Source organism: Plasmodium falciparum (assembly GCF_000002765.6).
Source record: "Plasmodium falciparum 3D7 genome assembly, chromosome: 14".
Taxonomy (NCBI): domain Eukaryota; phylum Apicomplexa; class Aconoidasida; order Haemosporida; family Plasmodiidae; genus Plasmodium; species Plasmodium falciparum.
In genome coordinates this window covers 1,202,501-1,220,768 of record NC_037283.1, presented here as the reverse complement: position 1 = coordinate 1,220,768, position 18,268 = coordinate 1,202,501, and the positions used below count along the sequence as shown (strand labels likewise).

At 20.0% G+C, this 18,268-nt stretch overlaps 7 protein-coding genes across 7 annotated transcripts in view; 2 read left to right on the top strand and 5 right to left on the bottom strand.

Annotated features, from left to right (window-relative positions):
- Positions 1–1,769: 1,769 nt before the first annotated feature.
- Positions 1,770–2,664, top strand: PF3D7_1431000 (mitochondrial ribosomal protein L17-2 precursor, putative; the record flags this gene model as incomplete). Its single annotated transcript, XM_001348427.1, has 2 exons — positions 1,770–2,348; positions 2,470–2,664. 2 exons carry the CDS (start codon positions 1,770–1,772, stop codon positions 2,662–2,664), a joined length of 774 nt encoding a protein of 257 aa, XP_001348463.1.
- Positions 2,665–3,597: 933 nt separating this feature from the next.
- Positions 3,598–4,116, top strand: PF3D7_1430900 (cytochrome c oxidase subunit 2, putative; the record flags this gene model as incomplete). The annotated part of the gene is made up of 1 exon (XM_001348426.1): positions 3,598–4,116. The coding sequence occupies one exon, from the start codon at positions 3,598–3,600 to the stop codon at positions 4,114–4,116; it is 519 nt and encodes a 172-aa protein (XP_001348462.1).
- A 920-nt stretch (positions 4,117–5,036) lies between these two features.
- PF3D7_1430800 (PhIL1 interacting protein PIP3) lies at positions 5,037–5,834 on the bottom strand (the record flags this gene model as incomplete). Its single annotated transcript, XM_001348425.1, has 1 exon — positions 5,037–5,834. The coding sequence occupies one exon, from the start codon at positions 5,832–5,834 to the stop codon at positions 5,037–5,039; it is 798 nt and encodes a 265-aa protein (XP_001348461.1).
- Positions 5,835–7,992: 2,158 nt separating this feature from the next.
- PF3D7_1430700 (NADP-specific glutamate dehydrogenase) lies at positions 7,993–9,757 on the bottom strand (the record flags this gene model as incomplete). The annotated part of the gene is made up of 3 exons (XM_001348424.1): positions 7,993–9,383; positions 9,475–9,522; positions 9,664–9,757. 3 exons carry the CDS (start codon positions 9,755–9,757, stop codon positions 7,993–7,995), a joined length of 1,533 nt encoding a protein of 510 aa, XP_001348460.1.
- Positions 9,758–10,740: 983 nt separating this feature from the next.
- PF3D7_1430600 (endonuclease/exonuclease/phosphatase family protein, putative) lies at positions 10,741–13,371 on the bottom strand (the record flags this gene model as incomplete). The annotated part of the gene is made up of 1 exon (XM_001348423.1): positions 10,741–13,371. One exon carries the CDS (start codon positions 13,369–13,371, stop codon positions 10,741–10,743), a length of 2,631 nt encoding a protein of 876 aa, XP_001348459.1.
- A 981-nt stretch (positions 13,372–14,352) lies between these two features.
- PF3D7_1430500 (conserved Plasmodium protein, unknown function) lies at positions 14,353–15,681 on the bottom strand (the record flags this gene model as incomplete). Its single annotated transcript, XM_001348422.1, has 1 exon — positions 14,353–15,681. One exon carries the CDS (start codon positions 15,679–15,681, stop codon positions 14,353–14,355), a length of 1,329 nt encoding a protein of 442 aa, XP_001348458.1.
- A 748-nt stretch (positions 15,682–16,429) lies between these two features.
- Positions 16,430–18,268, bottom strand: part of PF3D7_1430400 (autophagy protein 5, putative) — a gene marked incomplete at both ends in the record, with an annotated part of 2,592 nt that continues 753 nt past the window's right edge. Inside the window, one exon of the mRNA XM_001348421.1 lies at positions 16,430–18,268. This exon is cut by the window's right edge and continues 753 nt beyond it. Within this exon, the coding sequence (XP_001348457.1) occupies positions 16,430–18,268 (1,839 nt within the window).

Below are 18,268 nucleotides of genomic sequence, written 5' to 3'. Positions count from 1 at the left end.
TCTGATTAGTCTTTTCAGTCTATATATTAAAAATATAAAATAGAAATGAAAAATACTATTGACTTATTTAAGCATATATTTCTTTTCGTGTGAAAAAAAAAATATTGTTTTAAATTCATATAGAAATTAAAGATAAATAAATAAATATGTGTATATATATATATATATTTACATATATTACATATTTGAAATTGTATAAAATGAAATTTCTAAAATTGTTTAAAGTAAAACATTTAAAATAAATATAGATAGAATGGAAATATGAAATTCAAATAATTATTATAAATGATATTTATATTTATCTTATAATATTTGGACATGTTATAAAATATTTTTTGTGCATTATAATATTTTTTTTTTATAACAAAATGTGTATGATGTTCATATCATTAACAAACTTATATATTTCGACCTTGTTTTTTTTTTTTTTTTTTTTTTCTTTCCTTTCCTATTAAATGCAAAAAAAATAAATATATAAAAAGTAAGTTGTTTTACATAATCTATTGCTGTAATTTTTTTTTGAAAAAGAAAAAATGAGTAAAACAGGAAATAAAATATGCGTGAATATATAATTTTTATGAAAAAAATAACAAATAAATAAATAATTTACATATATAATTATATATATATATATATTATCAATATTAATTTTATAATAATAATTAAATTTTATTGTCTTGTGTATAATAAGGCAAAATTAACCATATGCCCATATTATCATTTTCATAAGTAATATACATATATATAGTAAGAGAGAGAAAGAGAAAAATAAAAAGTGTAACGAACATCATTTTAAAACATTGAAAGGAATGATTCCATAATATATATATATATATATATATATATATTTTTATTATTATGTCATATAAAAATTGTTCTTATTTTTATCACATTTTTTATTTAACTTTCTTATATTTTTGAGAACAGGTTCTTATATATATATATATATATATATATATATATATATATTTATTTATTTAATAATTTATTTACACCTTAATTTTTTTTTTAATATATTTATTCTTTTATTCCTGTTTTAATTTTAATCATAAGAATAGTTCATTTTGTAGCATTCTATATATTTTTGCCATATACTTAAATGTCATATGACTTTTAAATTATAAAATGTGAAAAAAAAAAAAAATTCAACAGTATGTATATATATATATATATATATATATTTATGTTCATATATATATTTTTTTTTTTTTTTTTTTTTTTTTTTTTTTTGATATGAAATTTTTTAATATTAAGATTATAAAGGAAGGTAAAATTCAGCGAAAGGGTACATATGTGTAAGGGTACAAAATACTTTACATTTTTTTTGTGTATAAAAATAAATATATGTATAATGAATTAATTTTTTTGTATTGAGTAATATATATAATATATATATATATATTTTTTAATTCACACAAAAATGAAAAATATTTTATATACTATAATAAATTATATATAAGGAAATAAAAAAAAAAAAAGTAAATCGTATATTATATCATTTATTATATTAAGTATAGTCATATAGAATGAATTCTCATCCTTATGCTTGTAATAGAGAAGTTACTTTTAAAGAAGAAACATAAATATTTTATAGATAAAAAAAAAAAAGAAGTGTGCTTATAAAGGGGCAGCGATATAAAATATAAATGTATGAATACGTGTAAGTATATATATATATATATATATATATATATATATATATATGTATATACATATGTATATACATATGTATATACATATGTGTTAATGTTTTAGCAAGTGTATAAAATATGGGATATACTTCTACCCTTAAATTCGTGAACTTAGGGGTGAGGAGGAGATTATTTAGAAGAGCTCATAAACAGCCACATCATAAATGGGATAGTATAAAAAACCAGTTGAATGAATTATTAAAATATGGAAGGATAGAAACAACTTTAACAAAGGCAAAAGAGTTACAAGGATATGCTGAGGAGTTAATTTATTTGGCTAAAAAAGATAATGTAGAAAATAATTTAAAAGTAGAAAGTATGTTAAGAACAGCACAAGGGAGAAGAAGATTATACGAATTTTATGTGCCATTATATAGACATAGACCTTTTTTTTTTACTAGGATTATTAATCAATGGAAATTACGTTTAAGAGATTCAGCACCTTTGGCTTATATCGAATTTATAGATAGACCAGGAGAACTAAGACCAGCCAAACCTGTAGGTTATAATAAAATTAAATTTATATATGAGGAAATGAAAAAAAATCGAAGAAATTTTCGAAAATATTTTAATATAGCAAAAAGGTTTCATTTGCTTGATGAAAATGATCACCTTCTTCCTGACTTTGCTGACACTGGTCATGTCCCCGAGAAATCTGTAAGAAAAAATAACATAATATATATATGTATATATATATATATATATATATATATATATATATATATTTATATTTATACATATATGTATACATATACTCATGTTATATTTTATCTTTTAGTGGTATGATGAAGAGAATGAAGAAGATGATGATGAGATTATTATTAACCCTGAATTAATACAAAAATATAAAAAATTTAATAACCCTATGTTGAAAGGACCAAAAAAAGGAAGAGAACCTTTTTATGTAGACTTACCTTTACCAAGTGTTACAGAAAGAACATTTTTAAATTACAGGAAAAAATTTAAACCTTAAAAAAAAAAAAGGAAAATAAAGAAATATTCTTTTAGGACCATAATTATATATTTTGTCTATAAAAAAATTTTATTTATATATAAATATAAAATATATAGTTATATATATTTTTAGTACTTGAAATAAATAGAAATAAAGGAAAAATCATTTTTCATTATATGTATTATAATAATTCAATTTAATATTAACAAAATATAAAAATATATTTTTGTATATTCCTTTATTTATTTATATATATATATATATATATATATATATATTATATGTGTATATATATTTTATTTTTCTTTTTATTTTTTTTTTTGGTTCATATTTATATTTTTATGTGTTCCTACTTATATAAACGTGTTTGTATTCTTTTTTTTTTTTCATTTAAAAATATATATTAACAAATAAATTTTTTTATATATAATATTATGAAGTGTATTCTTTAAAAAAATATATAACATTTTACACATTTATAAAAAAATATTTGAATGAATAAAAAAAAAGTAGTAAATTTATTTAAATTTTACAATTTTCACTTTGAAAAAAAAAAAATAAAAAAAAAAAATATATATATATATATATATATATATATATAATATAATATAAATAAACGAACGATAATAATTATATCAGTGCGCATATATATTTATTTATATTTTAATTTTATTTTTTTATAAAAATGAATCTACTTTGAATAAAATATAAATACGTGCGGATGGTATTGACTATATAAAGATAATATATATATATATATATATATATATATGTTTTTTTTTTTTTTTTTTTTTTTTTTTTTTTTTTTTTTGACAAAATTATATATATTTTATTTATATCCATTTCGTGTTAATATATTTTATAATAATACATAGGATGTACCATATATATTTTTATTTATAATACTCACACATTTATATTACATATGCATGTTTAAAAAAGAAAGGAAAAATGGATAAGATTAAAAGTTGGTTAGGATTTAATAAAAAGATCGTTTTTACAGAAAATAAATTTTTATTAAGAAATGTAAATGACCAAGAAAGTTTACAAGCAGAAAATGTAAGAGCAGAAGATTATCCAATACCTGAGAAATATTTAGAGGATCCAGATAAAATACCAAAGTATTACGTTTTTCAATCAAATATGGTAACAGATGAAGATTTACAACCTGGTATGTTAAGACAATTAGAAGTTGATAAAAGATTAACATTGCCTACAAGAACACATATATCTTTTCTAGTAACAGCTACTGATGTTATACATTCATGGTCTATTCCTAGTTTAGGAATAAAAGCTGATGCTATTCCGGGGCGCTTACATAAAATTACAACTTTTATATTAAGAGAAGGGGTATATTATGGTCAGTGTTCTGAAATGTGTGGTACTTTGCATGGATTTATGCCCATAGTGGTCGAGGCTGTCTCACCAGAGGCATATGCAGCTCATGCGAAAAAATATTATAAGGAATGAAGATAACACATGGTTATATATATATATATATATATATATATGTACATATGTATGTATATTTATTTTATATATTTTTTTTGTTTTCTAACTCTAACAAGTGCAATATATATACATAATAAATTATAATTTTAAAATATTTTTTTTTTCAACTATAAAAAAAAAAAAAAAAAAAAAAAAAAAAAACTTTATGGAAATATAAACAATAAATATATATTTATAAAGTTTGTTTTATAAAACCTCAGCTTCATAATAACTAGAAGCATCTATATATCAAAAAAAATAAATTGTTACAGTATACATTTTATATAGTCCTTCAATAGGGAACTTATAATTCAGGACGAAGGAACATTATTCTCATATCCTATCATATAGTTAAGGTATATACAATATAAAAATATATATATATATATATATATTTCCTTCTTTTTTTTTTTTTTTTTTTTTTTTTTTTGTAAACGTTTAATAAAAGTCAAAACTTTTGTTAAACACTGGAAGAGGAGAAAATAAAAAAAATTTCACGAATATAAAGATAATAAAGAAAATTATATATATAAAAGTAGCATTAAAAAAAAAAAAAAAAAAAAATATATATATATATATATATATATATTGTATAAATAATAAAAAATTAACGTTATATATTTCTATATGAAGTCTAATTTATCTATAAATATGAAATGTGCTTCAATTTTATATCCATCCCTTATTGTCTTTCAAAATAAATAATTATAAGGTATAAACGAAGGTTCATATATATATATATATATATATATATATATTCCATTTTATTTTGTTTTATTTTGTTTTTTTATTTTTTGGCATATTTGTAATATATATAAAAAAAAAAAAAAAAAAAAAAAAAAAATTCACAGGTACATACATATATACGTACATATATTTTTTTCAACATTCCATTATAATTATAAATTCCCAGCGATAACCATTTTTTCTACATTTTTTTGCTCAGAAGAAATATTTTGTATGGAAGCTTTAGAACTACCACATACAGATTTGTCATCGTTCATATTTAAATTAGGATTCATTACATAAGGGTTATTATAATGATGTGGGAATTCCATAGAATTGTTTTGCATATGTGGATGTTTGGAAAGCTTGGATGCGTTTGATATTCCAGAAGTAAAATGTTCCTTATCATCATTTTGTTCAATAGGAATATATTGTGCAGGTATTGGTACTTCAATATAACAAGGTACATATATAGGTACAGGTATTTCTACATATTTAGGTTTAATTCTAGGTACTTCTAATGTTTGTGTAATTACTAACTCTACCCCTCGTGGAACATTTTTTGATATTTGTTGATAATGAACTTCTTGTCTTGGTTGAAGAATTGGAACATCTATATATTTTGGTACCTTCACTTCATTATATACAATTTCATCTTTATTTTCAATAACTTCAACAATTTTTTCTATTTCAACTTCTTTATGAATAATTTTTTTCTCTTTCTTTACTATATCTTTTTGTCTCTCACGAAATATTATCTTAGGTATTTTTGTTACTTTCTCAACAGTAGTTGTTTTTATAGGACCAGGAATTACCTTAGATTTCACATCTCGGTATATATTTTTTGACTGGAATAATTCTTCTGCGCTTATATTCTCACTTATTTTGTTGTTCATACCAAGATTACTATCAAATATATTCACACCATTGGGTTTGAATAATTGTGTATCCCTATAACTGCTTTCTGCCATCCTTTTTCTTCTTTATCAATATTTTAAATATAAATAAATAAATAAATATATATATATATATAAATATATATATATATAAATGTATATATAATTATATACAACAACACTTTGGAGGATTCCTATTAAATATTAATATTATATATATATATATATATATATATATATATATATTTATACATATATATGTGGGAGGAGTTCAACGAGGGCATATATATATGCACACATACATATATACATGTGTGTGTGCTTTCTTTTACTTTTTTATGAGATATATATTATTACATAGAACAATACGAGAAAAAAATATATATATGTAAACAAATATTATAAATATGCGGATTGTTGTGGAAAAATAAATAAATAAATAAATAAATATATATATATATATATATATATACATATGTTTGTTTGGTTTTATTTGTGTGTCTTTATGCTCATATACAAACAATTTCATTCCAGTACACCTATATATATATCTGTATAACGTTGTAGTTTTCAATTAAGGTCATGCATTTATGCAGACTGCTAGAAATATACTGACGTGTACATTTACGTAAACATATGTATACATATATATATATATAATATAATGAATGTAAATAAAAAAATTATTTGAATTAAATTTATTTATAATGAAAAATCGTAAGAATAATGAAAACTAATTTTATTATCTACAATGATATATATGAATTATTTCTGTCCATAAATAAAAAAATAAATATAAATATAAAAAAATATATATAAATATAAATATATATATATATATATATATATATATATATATATAACTGTTCAATTTCCTTTCAGTAATTTTATATTCACTTATAATAGTATTTTATATATAATAAGTAATATTAAAATATAAACTTATAAATATATATATATATATATAATTATTTTTTATTTTTATTTTTTTTTTTAATATTATAATTCTTATAAGTCTAATGATAATTTTATTTTTTATATTTTTAAACCTTTACGTAATAAAATTTTATTTTCTACATTTTGATGTTATATATGTAAGTTATATATATATATATATACATATTTTTTTTTTTTTTTATTTCCTTATTTTACTTAATAAATGTTTATGTTTCATATTTTTTCATCTTATATATTCAAGAAAATATTCGTGAAATAAAATAAGAAAAAATTCATTATATGTGAATTTAAAAGTAATAAAATATCAAAAAAATTAAAATAAAAAAAATACGAATATATATGTATATATATATATATATATATATTAAAAAGTAATGTATAATACTTTATATACACATTGGTCTATATATAGGAAAACGAGTATAATGTGTGATAATTAGGTCCATTTTTTATTATATTTTTATGTGTGTTTTTTTTTTTTTTTTTTTTTTTTTTTGCGCATTTATGTGGAAAGCTTACTATATATTATATGTATATATATATGATATACAGTATAATATATATATATATATATATGTATGTTTTAAATTTTTTTTTTGATTTATGTATTATTTTTATACATTTTTTTTTTTTTTTTTTTGAATGCACAAAAGGAAAATAAGAATACACTGGATAATAATTTTTTACATAAATATTCTTACAAAGTCTTCCAAATGAATAAATAAAAATGGTATTTAAATATACATATTATATAAACATATTAATGTTAATTATTAGAGGAAGTTTTTTTATATGTTAATTATAGTATTAAAAAAAGATAATAATAAATTATATATTATAAACAAAAAAAAATAAATTAATAATAAAAATATTAAAAAATTTATTTAAAATGTAAAAAGAAATTAAATAAATAAAATATTATATATATATATATATATATATATATATAAACCTATAAAATGTATGATATATACTTAAAGTTGTGTAAATAATAATAATTAATATGAAACAGTTATATGAATTCATTAAATATATATATATGTGTGAAAAAAAAATGTATATGAATATATAATTATTAACCATGTATATAATTTTTTACATATATATGTTGTGCTTATTTAGTTTATATTATTTTAAAGTGAACAAGGTAAATATTGGTCAACTTGTTTTTTTTTTGTTTTTTTTTTTCTTATATATCTAAATGTAGCATTTATTTTGTTATATATATATATATATATATATATGTATGTATGTTTTTATGTTTGTATGTTTATACTTATAAACCTCCTTGCTCTAGGAACGAGTCAGCTACTTTTAAAAACCCAGCTATATTAGCACCTGCAACTAAATCTGACTCGTTCAGGTAAATTTTGGATGTATTATGACATTGTTCATAAATGCTTTTCATAATATTTTGTAACTTCATATCAGTTTCTTGGTGTGTCCATTGCAACCTCATAGAGTTTTGACTCATTTCTAGTCCACTTACAGCTACCCCTCCAGCATTAGCAGCTTTGGATGGACATAAAATGATATTATTTTGTTTTAATTTGTGTAAAGCTTTTATATGTGTTGGCATGTTTGCACCTTCTACAATCATTTTGCATTTATTTTGTATGAACAAGTCAGCATCATTTTCATTAATTTCATTTTGTGTTGCACATGGAAAAGCAATATCACATGGAATATTCCATGGTTTTTGATTTTCAAAATATTTAGCAGTTTTAGAATATTTTAAATATTCTTTTAATCTTAATCTTTGATTATTTTTTATATCCATAATATAATTTAATTGTTCTTTCGTAAATCCATTAGGTTCCAGAATATAGCCATTACTATCACTCATTGTTAAAACTATTGCACCTTTTTCAATGAGTTTTTCAACTAAATATTGAGCAACATTACCACTTCCACTAACTAGACATTTTTTATTTTCTAAATTATCGTTTAAATCTTTTAAAACATTTTCAGCAAAATAAACAACACCATATCCTGTAGCTTCAGCTCGAATATTGCTTCCTCCCCATTTTATATTCTTACCTGTTAATACACCTTCAAATGAATTTTTTAATTTTTTATATTGTCCAAATAAGTACCCAATTTCTCTACCTCCTACACCAATATCACCAGCTGGTACATCAGTATTAGGCCCAATATATCTGAACAAATTTGTCATAAATGATTGACAAAATTTTAAAATTTCATTTTCTGATTTTCCCTTGGGATCAAAATCAGATCCTCCTTTTCCTCCACCCATTGGAAGTGTAGTTAAACTATTTTTAAAAATTTGTTCGAATCCTAAAAATTTAATAACACTTAAATTAACTGTTGGATGAAATCTTAAACCACCTTTATATGGACCTAATACAGAATTGTATTGTACTCTAAAACCTCTATTCATTTTATGCTCTCCTTTATCATTTATCCAAGGTACACGAAATTGAATTACCCTTTCTGGTTCGGCGATATTTTCTAGTACTCCTATATATACATTGTCTTTTTTAAACACTGGCTTTAAACATGATAATACTTCTTCAAACGCTTGAAGAAATTCTGGTTCGTTTTTATTTTTAGATACAACCTTTTCTCGTAATTCTTCAATTTGGTTATCTACAGATTTGGTAGAAGTATAGCCGTAGTTGTGTAGACTACCTAGTCTACTTTTTCCTAAAAAATATAATAATTTTGTGTAAATATAAATATGTATATATGTATGTATTAATTTTTTTTTTTTTTTTTTTTTTTTTTTTTGCCACACCTCTTCTCTTTGCATACGCCCCTATATCAATTTCATTTGTAATAAAACCTACACCAAAAGTTCATACAGATTTTTTTATAGATAAATGTTTAACTATATATCTAGTACTTTTTATAATAAACATGTAATTATATATATATATATATATATATATATACATATTCATTTATTTATTTATTTATATTGTACCTGGTTTAGCATATTTAAGAACTTTATTTTTGGAATATGCCTTCACATGAAAAACAAAAACAATAAAACAAACAACACATGAATACAAAATCATAATGTTTATTTTTTTTTTAATATGAATTCTTTTTTTTTAATTCTTATTTATTTATTTTTTTTTTTTTTTTTTTTGTATATTATATTTTTTTTTCTGTTGTATTCTTTTTTATATATTTTATATATACCAAAAAAAACATATATTATATATTATATATATATATATATATTACAAAACATTAACTTTTAACATGGTCAAGCATATATTGAATGGTTAAAATATAATTTTTTAAAAGGTGAAACAATATGTTAATGTCACAAATAATTAATTGGTTATATTCAATTTCAGGTTAATAAATAAATAAAAATATATATTTATATTTTTTTTTTTTTATATAACTCTTTTATCCGTTGAATAATAAGGACATTTATATACATTCTCCTAATGAAATATTATTTTATTTTTCTTATTTTTTTAATTTTTTTATATTTTCGATTTCTTTAGAAGAATGGTAAAAAAGATGTTTATAAAAAAAAATAACCATTTTTAATTTTTTATTTCTATCCATTATGGTCATGTGTTAAAATATAAAAGTGTGTATAAGCTCCATATATGTAAGTTCTTTGTGGTGAAAGTATAGAGAGAATAATACATTATGGCATAATATAAATAAATAAATAAATACACATATGTATATATGTATATATATATATATATATATATATATATATATATAATTTATTTTATTATTATTATATGAACAACCTATATAGTATCATAATATTATATTTGAGTATATTCTATAGTCTCTTGAAAAAATTAAATAAAAAGATCAAGAGAGTGTGTAATATGTATAATTATTATATTATATTATATTATATTATATTTTTGTGCGAAAACATGTTATATTAGGACGAAAAAAAATAAAATCAAAATAAAATCAAAATAAAAACAAAATAAAAACAAAACAAAATAAATTAATTAATATGTACTATATATATATATATATATGTGCATATACTTATGTATAATTTTTATTATTATTATTTCTTTTTTTTTAAGGTAAAGTATTGTGTAATTTTATTTGTTTTTTTATGAGGTTGTGTATTCAATATATTTGGACACAAACCATCATATAGATGAACATGATCTAATAAAGTATATGTTGTTAAAGAAAATAAAGAAGGATTTATTAAAAATAGAGGTAAGTACATAATATATTGATTAATTGATGTACATAAATAATTGAGTATAATATTAAAACGTGAAGAACATAATTTAATAATAATTTTATTTTTGTTATTATAATTAATACGATTATAATTTTTAATGAATGTACACTTGACTGCTATATGATCACTTAATTTTGGTGAGGTATAAATAAAACCTATATAAGTTGATATTTTAAATTGAAATTTATAAAATTCAGCATCTTGAATTTGATCTTCCAATTTATGTTCATCTTGTTCTTCATCTTTTTCTTGTTTGTTTTTTTTTTTTCTTGATGTATCATTTATATTATCATTTGATAACAAATATTTTTGTTTTGTTTTTATTTTATTAAAATAATTAGCATAATATTGATTGGTCTGAAAAGAATTCATATCATGATAATTTAAAGAATTTTTTTTTTTTAATTTTTGTTTTAACATTTCGTATAATTCATGATTTAATATTACAGGAGATTCATAAAGATAAGTATTTCTTTTAATAAAATGTTCATATAAAATATAATCCATAAAAATATAATCAATTCTTGAACCTTCGTTATGTACTCTACATTGTCTATATGTATCCCAACATGTGAATTTACCATTTACATTTGGATGAAAAAAAGAAAAGGTATCTATCATATTATCTTCATATATTAAATTTTTTATTATATCAACACAACATGGTGGTGAACTGGGTTCACCTATACTATTAGCTATATTTAATAAATCATGTTCAGAAAGATTAATATTTAAAGATATAAAAATGTCATTTAAATGTTTTAAATATATACAATTAGGATTTTTAACCATATATTGTCCATTTATATTATTTTTATATTTATATTTACATAATATTTTTTTACAATTTAATATTTTTTTATTTCTTTCATTTTTATTCATGTCATCATTATTATATTTTATATTTTTATCCTTTTTTAAAAAAAAACCCAAATCAAAATCTTCATTATTATTATTATTATTATTATTTGTAATGGATTCAAAAATTTTTTCATTATTTATAGAAAAATTTTCATACCTTTTTAATAGTTCGTCATGTTCAAAATTATATTTATTTTTATGTGTACTTCTAAATTCATCATCTTCTTTCTCTCTGTTTTTTTTTTGAATAGAATCCTCATTCTTGTTCATGTTGTTTTTCATGTATGTATTGTGATATGACATCTTAGGTGTATTTTCCTTATTTTCATTTTGACCCTTAAAATTACAACATTTATTATTACTACTATTATGGTGATCATCTTTATTATTATGATGATTATTACCATGGTGATCATCTTTATTAGTACTACTAAGGGGATGGTCATTTTTATTATTACTCACATTAATATTACTATCTGTAGGGCTCTTGAAGACATCATGAAAATCATCAGAGACATTATTTACAACAAAATAATACTCATAAGGATAATCCTTATACTTGTCATGAACATATACAGGATCTAAAGAAAAGAAATATAAAATTTCTTCAACTGATGAAAAATTATTTCCTATAAATTTGACATGAGTATCAAATTTTAAATATAAGTTATACAATTCATTATTTTGTATTTTATATTTTTTAATAATAAAATTATGTTCATCTTTTAACGTATTAATAATTAAAGGTATATTTTTTATAATTTTCATTTTTATATCTTCTTTTAAGTCTATATTATGTATATTTTTTAATAATATATCTAAATTAATAATATTATTAAGATAATATATATCTTTATTACGATAAGAAATATTAAAATCTCCTAATAATATGATAGGTAAACCTGTTACTATTCTCAACTGTATTATTTTTGCTCTTACAGCATGAAAAAATCTTACCTTATAATATAACCTTTCATAATTATGACCAGAATAAGGAGCATATATATTAACTATAATAAAATGTTTGTGCATAGTAATTAATATTCTCCCTTCATTAAAAAATTCACTGACACTTATGTTTGTTTTATTTTTTTTTTTGTTGTGTTCATCATTTTTATCACATTTTATATTTTGATCATTATATATTTTCTTGTTATCATTTAATAAAAAAAAAGATATAGATGTTTTATCAATTTCAGATTTCTTCTTTATTAATAAATCTTCCTTTTTTATATAATCATTAAAAAAAAAAGAAAAATCATCAAACACATTATTCGTTGAACATATTATTTTATTCTCATTTTTTACATAGGTTGCTAAACCTGAATATCCCTTATGTGTTTTATCCCCTTTTTTTTTTTTACAACAAGTCCAATAGGATTCATACATATTTGAATCAGCCTCTAATAAATTACAATCATTCTCAATAACTGATTCGTTCGTTTTGGTTTCTTGTAAACATAGAATATCGATATCGAGTTTTTTTAAAAATTGCACCAAGTCATCATCATTTCTTTTTATTATTTCACAGCTTTTTTTCCAACCATTTACATTCCAGCTAGCTAAACCAATTTTTTCCATTAAAAAAAAAAAAAAAAAAAAAAAAAAAAAAAATATTATATATAAATAAAATAAAAATATATACATATATATATATATATATATATACATATATATATTTTAATGAATAATATGATTTCCTTTGAATTATTAATAGTTTCTTAGTCAAGCATACATTGTCAGTTTTAATAAACATTTCATTTTTTTTCTTTTTCGAAATATTATGTACGCACACACATTTTTAATATATAAATAAATGGTATATATATATTTATATATATTATATTGATGTGGCGTCAGAATAATATATGAAATGATTTTTCCATTTCTCATTTCATATATAATTCTTTTTTCCTTCAAAAATGATTGTAGGAAAAGAAAAAATAAGATATATTAAAAGTATGTCAAAAATAAATATATATATATATATATATATATATATATATATATATATGTATATTCACATTATATGGGGTTTCCAATTTTTTTTATCATTCTCTTATTTATTCGATTTTTATAATTTTTTTTATTATCTTTTAAGATGTGGGTACCTCTCCAATAAATGTTCAACCTTCTATCATATGAAGAAATATCAGTTTACTAAAATATTTAAAAATGAAAAATATGAATTTATAAATCCCATGAGTTTATTCACTACAAAAATAAATAAATAAATAAATAAAAATAAGATTAAATATAATAAGAAAAAAAATAAAAAATTTGGATTTATGACATTTTTTCCTTAATTAAGAAAATGAATGAACACTATTTTTGAAAAAGAAATGAATAGTGGAAAATGTTATAATAATTGTAAATTCAAATTATTAAATGAGAATAATAAATATTATAATATATATTATACGATCAAAATAAAACATGAAATATCAACCACGTAAAGAAGACGTTTAAGCGGTATAATATATATATATATTTATTTATTTATTTATTTATATTTACATTTATTTATTTAATGATCCACCAAGTGAACAATTAAAAAATATTTCAAAACATTCTTCTTGTTTTTATTCTATGTAAAATTAAGGAGTTCTTTAAAAAATCACGAAATGATACAATAATATGAGATATCCTACTTGATATTTGTATAAGCTCAGAAAAATCTTTACAGGCATTAAATAATTTTATATCCATTTTTAAAGAAATAAATCCAATATTTGGTACTTTCAATTTTATTTCATCATCTATTTTATTTTCATCAAAGGAATTATTTATATAATCTTTCCATGTTTCCTTCTGATATTTTTTTGTTTCAATATTCTCTTCATTAGTTATATTCTTTTCGATATTTATACTACTTGAGTTGATTATAATATTACCTGAACTGTTCATGCTATGCATTCTCTCCATATCTACATTTTTGTTATGGTCCATGTCTATGTCCTCATTATCTTCAGTTCCTTCCCTTTTGTTTTGTTCATAATTGTGCATATCATCTTCATAATTGTAAATAAAAAATTCAGAGGTAATAAGGTGTGAAGGAAAATCTGTATAAAATGAACAATCGAGATTTCCGGATAAATCCATACTTTTATTAGTTAAATGTATATTTTTGCACAATCCAAGAATAATGAATTGATCATAACTATCTACAAAATGTATTGATATTAGCACAAGGAGATAATCATTTTTTTTTAAAATAAATATAACTTCATTTTTTCTGATAATAAATTTTTCAAATATATTTTCTGTAATATTTGTTTTTGTTAAAAAAAAATGCATTAAAGGACCACATTGTAAAGCTTCTCTAATTTTCGATAAATGGCTAGCTATTTGAAATGCTTGCATTGGATTTGTTGGTATTTCATATAATTCTATTTGTAGGTCATATCCAAATTCTTCTTTTTCTAGAATATGTGTATGTATTTTTAAATTATCTTCATCATGATAACAACTAAGAAAATATTGCATAGTATATTCATTCCATATATAATCAAAATGTGTATGTGACACATATATTTGTAAGGAATCTAGTTGATTATATTTATCATCTTTATAAGAATCTTCCACTTCATTATCTTTTAAATATTCTTCTTCTAGACATTTAATTTTTATATTTTTAAATTTCTCCAAATTTATTTTTGAATGTGCTTCCAATTTATAAATAATATCATCAACATCATAAATATATTTAGTAACAACATACCTATCTGTTTCTTTATCAACTATCTTGTTATTTGTATAATAAATACTAGGTACTGGTACTCCCTTATTTATTAGGTTATAGATACTTTCAAATAATACCTTGTTATTAGATATATACAAGTTCGACTCGCATTCCATGCTTTTTATTTTCTTATATAGTCGTTCACTCATTTGTAATATAATATGATAGAATGAATAAATAAAAATAAATAAATAATTAAATAAATAAATATATATATATATATATATTATATGTGTATATATATTTTTTTTCATATTACTGTATCTTAAATATCGATATATCACAAAATTTAAATGACATATTTATTATCCATATTCATAGTAGACAAAAATATAATCTGTTCATATTATAAGAGTTTGTACTTTTATTTTTTCAATAAATAAATGAATAAATAAAATATACATATATATATATATATATGTAACAATTTCTATATGATAAAATAATTTGCCTTTTTTTATACGCACATTTATTTATACAAATTTTTATTCAATTTGTGACTTTAAACATTTATGAATAATTTCATATTATCTATATGTATTAAAAATTTATAAAAACAAATAATAAAATAACAAAAAAATAAAATAAAACAAACACACACACACATACACAAAAAAAAAAAAAGAAAAAAAAAAAAAAAAAAAAAAAAAAAGTATCATGTTAGAAACTGAAATATTATACTTTCCATTTCCACACTGAAGCGATTATAACGTCTTTATAATATCTTATATTTCAAAAAAAAAAAAAAAAAAAAAAAAAAAAAAAAAAAACAATGATCGGATAAATGAATTCATATATTAACTGCTATGTTTCAAATAAAAGATACACATATATATATATATATATGTGTATTTTTATTTTTTATTTTTTTTTTTATGTTTCTTCGTTTTGGTGGATTTAATAGGGGGGTATACGTATGGTAATGTGGAGAAAATGATCAAATTGAGAAAAGTTGGCAGCTAGCCAATATAGAGGAGTATTCAAAGGAATTTGTATGCCATTAACTATAATGAACATATATGGACTAAAAATTAAGTAATCATCTTCAATAAAATAATATATTGTTTCTGAATTTAAATATTTATCTTTATCATATTTATTTAAAATATGGGATGTTTCATTTTTTTCATCTTTATTAATTATTTTGCGAACAAATGATGGGAGTTGTTCATGAAGAAAATCTCCCAACGTGTTAAGATGAACATTTTGTATATATTTCTTACAACCATCATACTTATTACTATTATTATTGTTATCTTTATTATCATTATTATTATTATTATTATTATTATTTGAATGTATTAGTTTTAGAAAGGGATATTTTGTTAATATTTGATTATATGGAGGTCCATAAATATGTAATATAATAGGGCAATCTTTAAGAACTTTTTCATCTTTTAAGATATCATATACATTTGGATACTTTTCATTGTTATGTAAATTATTTTTAAAATTTATATGATCGCCCTGTTCTTTTGTGTTTTCTAATATTATAGAAGAGAAATCATTTTGTATATCTGTTTGTAGGCTATCACTAACATGATCATTATTATATGATGTTCTTATATTTGATATATGATTTTTTTGTGATTGGTCATTTATAAAATTTTCATTCAAATGGACATCATAACTATTACGATGACAATTATGTTCATTATTATTTTCATTATTATTATTTTCATTATCATAATTTTCATTATCATTATTAAGTATATCTTTACAGTGTGTTATTTTCACCGGAGACTCTTCCTCGTGAAGATCCATTTTTAAAAGACACAAGTTCTCCTCATTTTGTTTCCCGCTACTTTTTCCATTTATTTGTATTGAATTATCCTTATGTCGATTTAGATCACATACCTGTTGCACTTTTTTTATATAACTATTATTAAAATAATTAATAAAATTTAGCATGTTATAATCAATATATTCTCTATACAATGAACATATTTTTTCGATATGGAAATGTTTCAAGCTATATAATATATCTTTTTGAATTCTTTGTGGTAATATTTCTAATGCTCTATTATTTTTATTTAATATACAGTTGGCTTTTTTTAATTGGTTTATTATATACTCTTCAAAATTATTAAAACCTTTATATAATGGAATATAATTATTATATGGTAAGATATTAATATCTCCTTTAAAATGTGTATTTTTTTCATCATATTTTTTATTTATAATAGAAAGTGGATATTCTTCTTCCCCTTTAAAATGAACGATTAACATCCACGGAATATTTTTATTTGATATATTTACAAATTGTTTGTTATACCATTCGTTATTTATTTTTTCATTCTGGATAAATTGGATATATTGAAAGTCTGCTGTATCATCATAAATATCTACGTTATTTAATTTTATATCATCATAAATATCAACGTTATTTAATTTTATATCATCATAATGTGTATTTATATCTTTCTTATTTTCTTCTACATCATTTTTTGTAGAACCTTTACCATTTTCCACAATTATTTTTTTCTCTTTCATATAATTCTCTTCATAATAATTTTCCACAATAATATTTTTTACTTCTTTCCCCCTTTCACGTTCTTCATTTTTTATATTTCGATTAATTTGTTTTTTTTTGTCAGTACCTTCTTTTGTTTCTTTCTCATTTATAAAGGCATCTGTATGTAAAATATCGTCCCCCTTATGTAAAATATCGTCACCTTTATGTAAAATATCGTTACCCTTATATAAAATATCGTCACCTTTATGTAAAATATCGTC